Source organism: Bombina bombina, chromosome 6 (assembly GCF_027579735.1).
Source record: "Bombina bombina isolate aBomBom1 chromosome 6, aBomBom1.pri, whole genome shotgun sequence".
NCBI lineage: Eukaryota > Metazoa > Chordata > Amphibia > Anura > Bombinatoridae > Bombina > Bombina bombina.
This window is the reverse complement of record NC_069504.1, coordinates 1,078,106,282-1,078,120,940: the sequence shown is the minus strand read 5'-3', so window position 1 is coordinate 1,078,120,940 and position 14,659 is coordinate 1,078,106,282. Positions and strand designations below refer to the sequence as shown.

At 40.3% G+C, this 14,659-nt stretch overlaps 1 protein-coding gene across 1 annotated transcript in view; it reads right to left on the bottom strand.

The window, feature by feature from the left end:
- The window catches only part of STRA8 (stimulated by retinoic acid 8), a 136,191-nt gene that overhangs the window by 26,213 nt on the left and 95,319 nt on the right, over nt 1-14,659 (bottom strand). Inside the window, exon 4 of the mRNA XM_053719688.1 lies at nt 5,628-5,783. Coding sequence (XP_053575663.1) covers nt 5,628-5,783 — 156 coding nt within the window. The remainder of the gene's footprint in view (nt 1-5,627; nt 5,784-14,659) is intronic.

Here is a 14,659-nt window from a genome sequence, read left to right as displayed (position 1 = left end):
GATCGGTCCTCGGAAGTGTTGATCCAAGCCCAAGCGGGGGGCTGAAGAGTGACGTCCATCCTCGGGCTGAAGTCTGGATCCAAGCGGCGGCTGAAGAAATCCATCATCGGGCTGAAGTCGGAAGTCCATCATCGGGATGAAGTCTTCTATCAAGCCGCATCTTCAATCTTCTTTCTTCTGGAGCGGAGCGGAGCCATCTTCTTCCAAGCCGACGCGGAACATCCTCTTCAACCGACGCCTACTCGCCGAATGACAGTTCCTTTAAATGACGTCATCCAAGATGGCGTCCCTCGAATTCCGATTGGCTGATAGGATTCTATCAGCCAATCGGAATTAAGGTAGGAATATTCTGATTGGCTGATGGAATCAGCCAATCAGAATCAAGTTCAATCCGATTGGCTGATCCAATCAGATTGAGCTTGCATTCTATTGGCTGATCGGAATTGTAGATAATTGTAGATATTGTATTTAAATAATTTATTGATAGTGTAGTGTTAGGTTTAATTGTAGATAATTGTTGGTATTTTATTTAATTAATTTATTGATAGTGTAGTGTTAGGTTTAATTGTAACTTAGGTTAGGATTTATTTTACAGGTAATTTTGTAATTATTTTAGCTATTAATAGTTCTTAACTATTTAATAGCTATTGTACCTGGTTAAAATAAATACAAAGTTGCCTGTAAAATAAATATTAATCCTAAAATAGCTATAATTATAATTTATGTTGTAGCTATATTAGGGTTTATTTTACAGGTAAGTATTTAGATTTAAATAGGAATAATTTATTTAATAAGAGTTAATTTATTTCGTTAGAATAAAATTATATTTAACTTAGGGGGGTTAAAATTAGCTTTAGGGGTTAAAAAATTTATTAGAGTAGCGGTGAGCTCCGATCGGCAGATTAGGGGTTAATACTTGAAGTTAGGTGTCGGCGATGTTAGGGAGGGCAGATTAGGGGTTAATACTATTTATTATAGGGTTATTGAGGCGGGAGTGAGGCGGATTAGGGGTTAATAGCTTTATTATAGTAGCGGCGGCGTGCGGACGGCAGATTAGGGGTTAATAAGTGTAGGCAGGTGGAGGCGACGTTGTGGGGGGCAGATTAGGGGTTAATAAATATAATATAGGGGTCGGCGGTTTTAGGGGCAGCAGATTAGGGGTACATAGGGATAATGTAAGTAGCGGCGGTTTACGGAGCGGCAGATTAGGGGTTAAAAAAAATATGCAGGTGTCAGCGATAGAGGGGGCGGCAGAATAGGGGTTAATAAGTGTAAGGTTAGGGGTGTTTAGACTCGGGGTACATGTTAGAGTGTTAGGTGCAGACGTAGGAAGTGTTTCCCCATAGAAAACAATGGGGCTGCGTTAGGAGCTGAACGCGGCTTTTTTACAGGTGTTAGGTTTTTTTTCAGCTTAAACTGCCCCATTGTTTTCTATGGGGATATCGTGCACGAGCACGTTTTTGAAGCTGGCCGCGTCTGTAAGCACCGCTGGTATCGAGAGTTGAAGTTGCGGAAAATATGCTCTACGCTCCTTTTTTGGAGCCTAACGCAGCCATTCTGTGAACTCTAAATACCAGCGGTATTTAAAAGGTGCGGCCAGAAAAAAGCCAGCGTAGCTAACGCACCTCTTTGGCTGCAAAACTCTAAATCTAGGCGTAAGATAGCTACAATGTAATTAATAATTACATTGTAGCTATTTTAGGATTTATATTTATTTTACAGGTAACTTTGTATTTATTTTAGCTAGTTAGAATAGTTATTAAATAGTTATTAACTATTTAATAACTACCTAGCTAAAAGAAATACAAAACTACCTGTAAAATAAATCCTAACCTAAGTTACAATTAAACCCAACACTACACTATCATTAAATTAATAAATTAATTAGCTACAAATAACTACAATTAAATTCAATTAGATAAACTAACTAAAGTACAAAAAATAAAAAAATAATAATTTACAAACATTTCAAAAATATTACAACAATTTTAAAGCTACTTACACCTAATCTAAGCCCACTAATAAAATAACAAAGCCCCCCAAAATAAAAAAAATGCCCTACACTATTCTACATTAAAAAGTTACCAGCTCTATTACCTTACCAGCCTTAAAAGGGCCTTTTGAGGGGCATGCCCCAAAGAAAACAGCTCTTTTGCCTGTAAAATAAAAATACAACCCCCCCAACATTAAAACCCACCACCCACACACCCCTACTCTAACCCAAACCCCCCTTAAATAAACCTAACACTACCCCCTGAAGATCATCCTACCTTTAGCCGTCTTCAGCCAGCCGACCACCGATGGAACCGAAGAGGAGATCCGGAGCGGCAGAAGTCATCATCCAAGGGGCGCTGAAGAAGTCTTCCATCCGATTGAAGTCTTCATCCAAGCGGCGTCTTCAATCTTCATCCATCCGGAGCGGAGCCATCTTCAGGCGAGCCGAAGCGGAGCTATCCTCTTCTTCCCGACGACTAACGACGAATGACGGTACCTTTAAGTGACGTCATCCAAGATGGCGTCCCTTCAATTCCGATTGGCTGATAGGATTCTATCAGCCAATCGGAATTAAGGTAGGAAAAATCTGATTGGCTGATTTAATCAGCCAATCAGAGGTTCAATCCGATTGGCTGATCCAATCAGCCAATCAGATTGAGCTTGCATTCTATTGGCTGATCGGAACAGACAATAGAATGCAAGCTCAATCTGATTGGCTGATTGGATCAGCCAATCGGATTGAACTTCAATCTGATTGGCTGATTAAATCAGCCAATCAGATTTTTCCTACCTTAATTCCGATTGGCTGATAGAATCCTATCAGCCAATCGGAATTGAAGGGACGCCATCTTGGATGACGTCACTTAAAGGTACCGTCATTCGTCATTAGTCGTCAGGAAGAAGAGGATGGCTCCGCGTCGGCTCGTCTGAAGATGGCTCCGCTCCGGATGGATGAAGATTGAAGACGCCGCTTGGATGAAGACTTCAATCGGATGGAAGTCTTCTTCAGCGCCCCTTGGATGATGACTTCTGCCGCTCCGGATTTCCTCTTCGGTTCCATTGGTGGTCGGCTGGCTGAAGACGGTTTATTTAAGGGGGGTTTGGATTAGAGTAGGGGTGTGTGGGTGGTGGGTTTTAATGTTGGGGGGGTTGTATTTTTATTTTACAGGCAAAAGAGCTGTTTTCTTTGGGGCATGCCACTCAAAAGGCCCTTTTAAGGGCTGGTAAGGTAATAGAGCTGGTAACTTTTTAATGTAGAATAGGGTAGGGCATTTTTTATTTTGGGGGGCTTTGTTATTTTATTAGGGGGCTTAGATTAGGTGTAAGTAGCTTAAAATTGTTGTAATATTTTTGAAATGTTTGTAAATTATTTTTTTTATTTTTTGTAACAGCTTTTTTTATTTTTTGTACTTTAGTTAGTTTATTTAATTGAATGTAATTGTAGTTATTTGTAGCTAATTTATTTAATTAATTTAATGATAGTGTAGTGTTAGGTTTAATTGTAACTTAGGTTAGGATTTATTTTACAGGTAATTTTTTATTTCTTTTAGCTAGGTAGTTATTAAATAGTTAATAACTATTTAATAGCTATTCTAACTAGCTAAAATAAATACAAAGTTACCTGTAAAATAAATATAAATCCTAAAATAGCTACAATGTAATTATTAATTACAATGTAGCTACCTTAGGGTTTATTTTACAGGTAAGTATTTACTTTTAAATAGGAATAATTTAGTTAATGATAGTGTAGTGTTAGGTGTAATTGTAACTTAGGTTATTTTTTATTTTACAGGTAAATTGCTCTTTATTTTAACTAGATAGCTATTAAATAGTTAATAACTATTTAATAGCTATTGTACCTAGTTAAAAAAAATTGAAAGTTGCCTGTAAAATAAAAATAAATCCTAAGATAGCTACAATATAATTATTATTTATATTGTAGCTATATTAGGGTTTATTTTAAAGGTAAGTATTTAGTTTTAAATAGGATTAATTTAGTTAATAAGAGAAATATTATTTAGATTTATTTAATTAATATTTAAGTTAGGGGGGTGTTAGGGTTAGTGTTAGACTTAGGTTTAGTGTTTAATAATTTTATTATAGTGGCGGCGGTGTAGGGGGGGCAGGATAGGGGTTAATAAATTTATTATAGGTTGCGGCGGTATAGGGGGGGCTGGATAGGGGTTAATAAATTTATTATAGGTGGCGACAGTGTAGGGGGGGCAGATTAGGGGTTAATAAGTTTAATAAGTTTAATATAGGTTGCGGCGGGGACCGGGAGCGGCGGTTTAGGGGTTAAACTATTTATTTAGTTGCGGCGAGGTCCAGGATCCGCAGGATAGTGGTTAATAACTTTATTATAGGTGGCGGCGGTATGGGGGGGCAGGATAGGGGTTAATAAATTTATTATAGGTGGCGGCGGTATAGGGGGGGCAAGATAGGGGTTACTAGGTATAATGCAGGTGGCAGCGGTGTCCGGGAGCGGCGGTTTAGGGGTTAATAACTTTATTATAGTACATTTATTTAGTTGCGGCGGTGTAGGGGGGGCAGATTAGGGGTGTTTAGACTCGGGGTACATGTTAGGGTGTTAGGTGCAGACATCTCCCATAGGAATCAATGGGATGTCTGGCAGCAGCGAACATGAACTTTCGCTATGGTCAGACTCCCATTGATTCCTATGGGATCCGCCACCTCCAGGGCGGCGGTTTGAAAACAAGGTACGCTGGGCTGGAAAAGTGCCAAGCGTACCTGCTAGTTTTTTTAACTAGCAAAAGTAGTCAGATAGTGCCGAACTTGTGTGCGGAACATCTGGAGTGACGTAAGAATCGATCTGTGTCGGACTGAGTCCGGCAGATCGAAGCTTACGTCACTAAATTCTACTTTTGCCGGTGTCTAGGGGTTGATAACTAAGGCGAATCAGCCTCGCCACAAATACGCTGCGGAATTCCAGCGTATTTGAGGTTGACGGCTTGATAACTAGGGGCCATAGTCTGTAGCTTCACCTTAAAGTCATTGAGTCCCTTCTGTGTCTAAGCTGTGATGATGATATATTTCAGTGTATTCTCTAATAGTTATATAGGTTTATGTGGGTTAACTCTATTGAACTAGGTGCTTACCCATAGCTCTGTCTAATACTATATTCCGACTTTCTAGTTTAAAAGGTTAAAAAGTATCTCATACTCTATTTTTGTCTTTGATGACAAATCCGGCTTCAGCAAATCCTTGTGTGCCCCCTTTGAGTCCAGATCGTGGGGCACGCAACGATTGGCTGAAGCCTGATTCATCATTGAACACAAAAAAAGTATGAGATGCGGGTGAATGAACGGCGCAATGTTTACGATCACTAAATGGCAATTATTTTAAGAATGAAGCATCTTTAATTATTTTTATGAATGAAAGTGCACCTCTTTTTATGAACAATTATAGGTATTGTGGATTCAATAGCCAAAGTTTACAATCACTTTAAGTACAACCATTAGAAGAATAAGTTTAATACATTACACATGTAAGGTAAAAACTTTCAAACTGAAATATGACAACACAATACATATTAATTTCCATTTTTAGTAAAATGTAATATGAAAACCTCTGTCACCTTATTAACAAGGCAACATTTAGCTAATTAATATTACCTTTCAAATTCCATGAGATCTGGTGACGAGGAGACTGGAGACTGAGGTTGTTCAGTTTTTGTCTCCACTACAATTTTTGGATCATTTTCATACTCTTGTGTGAGATACCAGACCGCAGCTGCATTTTCTGAAGTTCCTTCTATCTCTGGCACGGCACTTAAAATAATTAAATCTAAAATCATTACCGTGCAGCGGAATAAACAATATCTGCTTTATTAAAAAGGGACATGAAACATTATTTATTTCATGATTCAGATACAACATGTGATTATAAACAACTTGCCAATTTACTTCTATTATCTAATTAGCTTTGTTCTCTTTGTGGAGTTATATATACATTTAGTACAGTATTAGTTAGGATTTAGCTTGTAATGAGTTAATAATGAGTTAAGTTTCCTTCAAGGACATGTACATGCATAGGTATATAGAACAGTTGAACAGTTGAAGCATCTTGATAAAGGCAGGTAACTCTGCCGAAACGCGTAGATTGACTTACAGAATCTTATTTACTTCCCCACTCGGCACATTACAGGTTCATTTCAAGCTCTTCATTTCCAGTTGAGCAAGATATATGAATAATTCCTGTGTGCGGTGTTCACAATTTTATAGCCATAGAGCTCCATTTTAACTCACCTGTTTCTACGGCGGCACAAACAACAGGTTCATTTCTAGCTCACACACTTCACATGAGCTAGATATATGAATAATTCCTGTGTGCTTGCAAGAGACCTTGGGTTTTAGTTACCATAACATTATCCACTTAAAGGACTGCTGAATAAAGAGCTCCTTATCCACCTAAAGGATTGCTGAATAAAGAGCACCTTATAAAGAAAATCGATCCATTTGGAGTTTGGAAAGAAAAAGACGGACACTCACCTTTATTATCATCTACATTGTTGTTCCTTTCAGCTGCATTACTTCCCTCCCACTGGGGAAATTGGAGGATAGCGAACTACTACTTGCAAGTATCCTTTTTATTGTTACGGAAAATAATTGACATTTTTGTTTCTTTTTCTTTTTCATATACCGGTATATATATTTTTCAAATATAACGCTACACACTAATCATTGGATACTATTGGATAACATTGGATCAGTAATACTAGTCACATGACGTGACGTCACCACCTACGGATCACATGTTCCATAGCTTGTAACGGACATAATAGTTGTTTGTTGTCATCCAGAACAGAGTCACCTCTCCTTAATTGAACATAAGATTGTTTTGCTACTGGTCAGCAGAATTATTGCCACATCAAGTTTCTGTATACTGTAATTTTTAATATAGCGATCGCCAATTTTATATGTTATGAATTTCTTATTTGTTATTATTGTAATCCTGTGATGCCGGCATCTTAGACATATACGAGTTCCTTTATCCGATTTTATTATATGTTATGTAATTATCTGTTTATATTGGTTATCTTTTATTATTAAATTGACAATTTTCTGTCACTTTTTGGCATTTTTTCACACATATATATTCAACATTTTTGACTAATTTTGTTATTTATTATATTAGAATCACTATTTCACTTTAGGTTTGCTCTTTCCGGAGCGCTTATCCCACCCCCCCTTTTTCTTTTCACTGTTTTAGTCTATTATTGGAGATTATAATAGACCATTAGGGATTTAAGCTTACACCTCACCAGATAGCACTCACACCACCCCCCCCATAGTTCTATATATAGAACAGTTGCTCATGCCAATCAAAACAATAATTAGAACTGTAGTTAAAAATAAAAAGCTTATTTTAACTTTCTTTTATGTCATACCATTGAACTACGCATGAGTACAGTTAAAATATAATTATCTATATGTCATGTAAATTGGTGAAAGCCTTATGAGCAAACTTAAAGTGATAGTAAATTAAATTAATCCATAGTGTGTCCACATATAAGTCTTGTTTTAATAAATATTTTTTTTTTTAAAATAAGATCCATACATTTTATAAAATATACTTAAAACACTTATCGTTGTCTATGGCTTCCCCCATCTTCATGGTTTTCATGTTCCCACCCGCTCCCTATGTCACCATATTTGCACCCTCCCTTAAAATGTATTACACATACGCATTTAATGTCACGGATGTCACTGGATTCCACTTTTCATACAATTGCGCATGCCAGTATTGTGAACACACACGGAGGAATGTGTAACGGAGATGATGAAGTTTTGGATAATGCATGCGCAGATGCGAAAGTCATGGAGGCTGCCGTAACGGTGATTTATTTCAGTGGACAAGAATAAAGATAACAGCTCTATAAGGTATTATTGTAAGCGGTTCATGAATGAAAATATATATTTATTTTTTTTAACAAAGATTTAAATAACGTTGACAAAAACTTTACTATCACTTTAAGTAAAGATTTAGACTTTTGCATTTATGGTATAAAAAAAGCTGATTGGTCTGAGATGTGTATAAAATGTGTAAGGTCTTAGCTGAAATTGTTACCAGATGCTTCCTGGATCTTTTGAGTATCATGTTATTTGTTATACTTGTTTTTTTGATAGTTATGGGTATTGTTTAAACTGTTAGGTAACCCAGATTAAATGTTGTCTGCGGTTCCAATATAATTTAGGAATAAAAGACGCATATTTAAGGAAAGAATTTTAACTACTTTACGTGGAATCATCTGTTATTGATCACTCATCAAGTGACAAACCTAGACAGAGCACTAGCTATTATTATTATTATTATAATACGACACTCTTGGTATGCTTTGTTAAAAAGGATACCTAGATAAGCTCAGGAGCTGGTTATTGGTGGTTTCACATATCTGCCTCGTGTTATTGGCTCACACAATGGATCCCATGTATCAACTTGAGAACATGGGGCCGATTTATCATGGCTCGAATGGGGCCAAATACCCCTGTCTTAAGGCCGCTGCTCCTTGACTCTTCCGCTGCCTCTGAGGCCGGACATCAATCCGCCCGATCTAATACAATCGGGTTGATTGACACCCCCTGTTAGTGGCCGCGAATCTGCAGGGGGCATATCATGTCCGCCAGACATTGATAAATCGCCCCCCCCTGTCTGCACAGATTTGCAACAATGGGGAAGTGGATCTGGTATGTATACTGCCCTATGTACCATTAAACTCTTGCTTGGGCAACCAATCGTGCAAGAGAAGGGCCTGTCAATCACAAGCAAGCGTGTTCAGGGTGATTTAAAATCTGTCACTTCAGAGTCATCAGACCGCTGCTTCTTGCATTATGGGAAGCAGGCGTGCATGTGCAAACCTGCTTAATACATTGAGCCCATTGTGTTTAGCTAGCTTTAAGTAGTGCATTGCTGCTTCTTAAACAAAGGATACTAAGAGAATAAAGCAAATTAGATAATACAAGTAAAATGGATAGTTGATTAAAATTGTATGCTATATCTCATTGTTTCTCTATCACGTCCTCAAGTACCCCCAACAGGGCAGATTTTCATACTAGCTGAACCAGTGCACATCCTATTCTATAAAAAGGCCAAGTGTGTTTGTCCGAAGCTGTCATGCGCAGTAGAAACTGTGCGAGGACAAACACACCTGGCCTTCGAGAAGACTGACCTGGCTGGCATGACATCTGGGATGACCGTGTGTGATGGGGGCGGGTCCGGACATGAGGTGGGCGGGGCTGTGTGGATGAGAGAGAGAGAGAGAGAGAGAGAGAGAGAGAGAGAGAGAGCTCAAAAAAAACATAATTTATGCTTACCTGATAAATTCCTTTCTTCTGTTGTGTGATCAGTCCACGGGTCATCATTACTTCTGGGATATAACTCCTCCCCAACAGGAAATGCAAGAGGATTCACCCAGCAGAGCTGCATATAGCTCCTCCCCTCTACGTCAGTCCCAGTCATTCGACCAAGAATCAACGAGAAAGGAGTAACCAAGGGTGAAGTGGTGACTGGAGTATAATTTAAAAAATATTTACCTGCCTTAAAACAGGGCGGGCCGTGGACTGATCACACAACAGAAGAAAGGAATTTATCAGGTAAGCATAAATTATGTTTTCTTCTGTTATGTGTGATCAGTCCACGGGTCATCATTACTTCTGGGATACCAATACCAAAGCAAAAGTACACGGATGACGGGAGGGATAGGCAGGCTCATTATACAGAAGGAACCACTGCCTGAAGAACCTTTCTCCCAAAAATAGCCTCCGAAGAAGCAAAAGTGTCAAATTTGTAAAATTTGGAAAAAGTATGAAGCGAAGACCAAGTTGCAGCCTTGCAAATCTGTTCAACAGAGGCCTCATTCTTAAAGGCCCAAGTGGAAGCCACAGCTCTAGTGGAGTGGGCTGTAATTCTTTCAGGAGGCTGCTGTCCAGCAGTCTCATAGGCTAAACGTATTATGCTACGAAGCCAAAAAGAGAGAGAGGTAGCAGAAGCTTTTTGACCTCTCCTCTGTCCAGAATAAACGACAAACAGGGAAGAAGTTTGGCGAAAATCTTTAGTTGCCTGCAAGTAGAACTTGAGGGCACGAACTACATCCAGATTGTGTAGAAGACGTTCCTTCTTTGAAGAAGGATTTGGACACAAGGATGGAACAACAATCTCTTGATTGATATTCCTGTTAGTGACTACCTTAGGTAAGAACCCAGGTTTAGTACGCAGAACTACCTTGTCTGAGTGAAAAATCAGATAAGGAGAATCACAATGTAAGGCTGATAACTCAGAGACTCTTCGAGCCGAGGAAATAGCCATTAAAAACAGAACTTTCCAAGATAACAATTTTATATCAATGGAATGAAGGGGTTCAAACGGAACACCTTGTAAAACGTTAAGAACTAAGTTTAAACTCCATGGCGGAGCAACAGCTTTAAACACAGGCTTGATCCTAGCTAAAGCCTGACAAAAGGCCTGGACGTCTGAATTTTCTGACAGACGCCTGTGTAACAAGATGGACAGAGCTGAAATCTGTCCCTTTAATGAACTAGCTGATAAACCCTTTTCTAAACCTTCTTGTAGAAAAGACAATATCCTAGCGATCCTAACCTTACTCCAGGAGTAACCTTTGGATTCGCACCAGTATAGGTATTTACGCCATATTTTATGGTAAATCCTTCTGGTAACAGGCTTCCTAGCCTGTATCAGGGTATCAATAACCGACTCAGAAAAACCACGTTTTGATAAAATCAAGCGTTCAATTTCCAAGCAGTCAGCTTCAGAGAAGTTAGATTTTGATGTTTGAATGGACCCTGTATCAGAAGGTCCTGTCTTAGAGGTAGAGACCAAGGCGGACAGGATGACATGTCCACTAGATCTGCATACCAAGTCCTGCGTGGCCATGCAGGCGCTATTAGAATCACTGATGCTCTCTCCTGTTTGATTTTGGCAATCAATCGAGGAAGCAGCGGGAAGGGTGGAAACACATAAGCCATCCCGAAGTTCCAAGGTGCTGTCAAAGCATCTATCAGAACCGCTCCCGGATCCCTGGATCTGGACCCGTAGTGAGGAAGTTTGGCGTTCTGGCGAGACGCCATGAGATCTATCTCTGGTTTGCCCCAACGTCGAAGTATTTGGGCAAAGACCTCCGGATGAAGTTCCCACTCCCCCGGATGAAAAGTCTGGCGACTCAAGAAATCCGCCTCCCAGTTCTCCACTCCCGGGATGTGGATTGCTGACAGGTGGCAAGAGTGAGACTCTGCCCAGCGAATTATCTTTGATACTTCCATCATTGCTAGGGAGCTTCTTGTCCCTCCCTGATGGTTGATGTAAGCTACAGTCGTGATGTTGTCCGACTGAAACCTGATGAACCCCCGAGTTGTTAATTGGGGCCAAGCCAGAAGGGCATTGAGAACTGCTCTCAATTCCAGAATGTTTATTGGAAGGAGACTCTCCTCCTGATTCCATAGTCCCTGAGCCTTCAGAGAATTCCAGACAGCGCCCCAACCTAGTAGGCTGGCGTCTGTTGTTACAATTGTCCAGTCTGGCCTGCTGAATGGCATCCCCCTGGACAGGTGTGGCCGATAAAGCCACCATAGAAGAGAATTTCTGGTCTCTTGATTCAGATTCAGAGTAGGGGACAAATCTGAGTAATCCCCATTCCACTGACTTAGCATGCACAATTGCAGCGGTCTGAGGTGTAGGCGTGCAAAAGGTACTATGTCCATTGCCGCTACCATTAAGCCGATCACCTCCATGCATTGAGCTACTGACGGGTGTTGAATGGAATGAAGGACACGGCATGCATTTTGAAGCTTTGTTAACCTGTCTTCTGTCAGGTAAATCTTCATTTCTACAGAATCTATAAGAGTCCCCAAGAATGGAACTCTTGTGAGAGGAAAAAGAGAACTCTTCTTTTCGTTCACTTTCCATCCATGCGACCTTAGAAATGCCAGAACTAACTCTGTATGAGACTTGGCAGTCTGAAAGCTTGAAGCTTGTATTAGAATGTCGTCTAGGTACGGAGCTACCGAAATCCCTCGCGGTCTTAGTACCGCCAGAAGGGCACCCAGAACCTTTGTGAAGATTCTTGGAGCCGTAGCCAATCCGAATGGAAGAGCTACAAACTGGTAGTGCCTGTCTAAGAAGGCAAACCTTAGATACCGGTGATGATCTTTGTGGATCGGTATGTGAAGGTAAGCATCTTTTAAATCCACTGTGGTCATGTACTGACCCTTTTGGATCATGGGTAAGATTGTCCGAATAGTTTCCATTTTGAAGGATGGAACTCTTAGGAATTTGTTTAGAATCTTTAAATCTAAGATTGGCCTGAAAGTTCCCTCTTTTTTGGGAACCACAAACAGGTTTGAGTAGAACCCTTGTCCTTGTTCCGACCGCGGAACCGGATGGATCACTCCCATTAATAACAGATCTTGTACACAGCGTAGAAACGCCTCTTTGTTTATCTGGTTTGTTGACAACCTTGACAGATGAAATCTCCCTCTTGGGGGAGATAATTTGAAGTCTAGAAGGTATCCCTGAGATATGATCTCTAGTGTCCAGGGATCCTGAACATCTCTTGCCCAGGCCTGGGCGAAGAGAGAAAGTCTGCCCCCCACTAGATCCGGTCCCGGATCGGGGGCTCTCGATTCATGCTGTCTTTGGGGCAGCAGCAGGTTTCCTGGCCTGCTTGCTCTTGTTCCAGGACTGGTTAGGCTTCCAGCCTTGCCTGTAACGAGCAACAGCTCCCTCCTGTTTTGGTGCAGTGGAGGTTGATGCTGCTCCTGTTTTGAAATTCCGAAAGGGACGAAAATTAGACTGTCTAGCCTTAGCTTTGGCTTTGTCTTGAGGTAGGGCGTGGCCCTTACCTCCTGTAATGTCAGCGATAATTTCTTTCAAACCGGGCCCAAATAAAGACTGCCCCTTGAAAGGTATATTAAGTAATTTGGACTTAGAAGTAACATCGGCTGACCAGGATTTTAGCCACAGCGCCCTACGTGCCTGTATGGCGAATCCTGAGTTCTTAGCCGTAAGTTTGGTTAAATGTACTACGGCCTCCGAAATGAAAGAATTAGCTAGTTTAAGGACTCTAAGCCTGTCCGTAATGTCGTCTAGCGTAGATGAACTAAGGTTCTCTTCCAGAGACTCAATCCAAAATGCTGCCGCAGCCGTAATCGGCGCGATACATGCAAGGGGTTGCAATATAAAACCTTGTTGAACAAACATTTTCTTAAGGTAACCCTCTAATTTTTTATCCATTGGATCTGAAAAAGCACAGCTATCCTCCACCGGGATAGTGGTACGCTTAGCTAAAGTAGAAACTGCTCCCTCCACCTTAGGGACCGTTTGCCATAAGTCCCGAGTGGTGGCGTCTATTGGAAACATCTTTCTAAATATTGGAGGGGGTGAGAACGGCACACCGGGTCTATCCCACTCCTTAGTAACAATTTCAGTTAGTCTCTTAGGTATAGGAAAAACGTCAGTACTCGCCGGTACCGCAAAGTATTTATCCAACCTACACAGTTTCTCTGGTATTGCAACGGTGTTACAATCATTAAGAGCTGCTAAGACCTCCCCTAGTAATACACGGAGGTTTTCCAATTTAAATTTAAAATTTGAAATATCTGAATCCAATCTGTTTGGATCAGAACCGTCACCCACAGAATGAAGCTCTCCGTCCTCATGCTCTGCGAGCTGTGACGCAGTATCAGACATGGCCCTAGTATTGTCAGCGCACTCTGTTCTCACCCCAGAGTGATCACGCTTGCCTCTTAGTTCTGGTAATTTAGACAAAACTTCAGTCATAACAGTAGCCATATCTTGTAATGTTATCTGTAATGGCCGCCCAGATGTACTAGGCGCCATAATATCACGCACCTCCCGGGCGGGAGATGCAGGTACTGCCGCGTGAGGCGAGTTAGTCGGCATAACTCTCCCCTCGCTGTTTGGTGAAATTTGTTCACATTGTACAGATTGACTTTTATTTAAAGTAGCATCAATACAGTTAGTACATAAATTTCTATTGGGCTCCACCTTGGCATTGGAACAAATGACACAGATATCTTCCTCTGAGTCAGACATGTTTAACACACTAGCAAAAAAACTTACAACTTGGTTATAATCTTTTTCAGCCAAAAACGTACTGTGCCTCAAAGAGGTACTAAACGATTAAATGACAGTTGAAATAATGAACTGAAAAACAGTTATAGCATCAAACTTTAAAACAACACAACTTTTAGCAAAGGTTTGTTCCCATTAGTAAAATAACAATAATTAAATTTGACATAAAAAATACAAAGCAACGTTTTTATTCACAGTCACTATAAGAATTCTCACAGCTCTGCTGAGAGAATTTACCTCCCTTCAAAGAAGTTTGAAGACCCCTGAGATCTGTCAGAGATGAACCGGATCATGCAGGAAATATAAAAGTAACTGACTGGAATTTTTTGATGCGTAGCAAAGAGCGCCAAAAACGGCCCCTCCCTCTCCCACACAGCAGTGAAGAGAAACGAAACTGTCACAAATAAAAGCAAAAAAGGCTGCCAAGTGGAAAATAATGCCCAAATATTTATTCACACAGTACCTCAGCAATGTAAACGATTCTACATTCCAGCAAAAACGTTTAACATGATAAATAGTTATTAAAAGGATTAGTGACCTT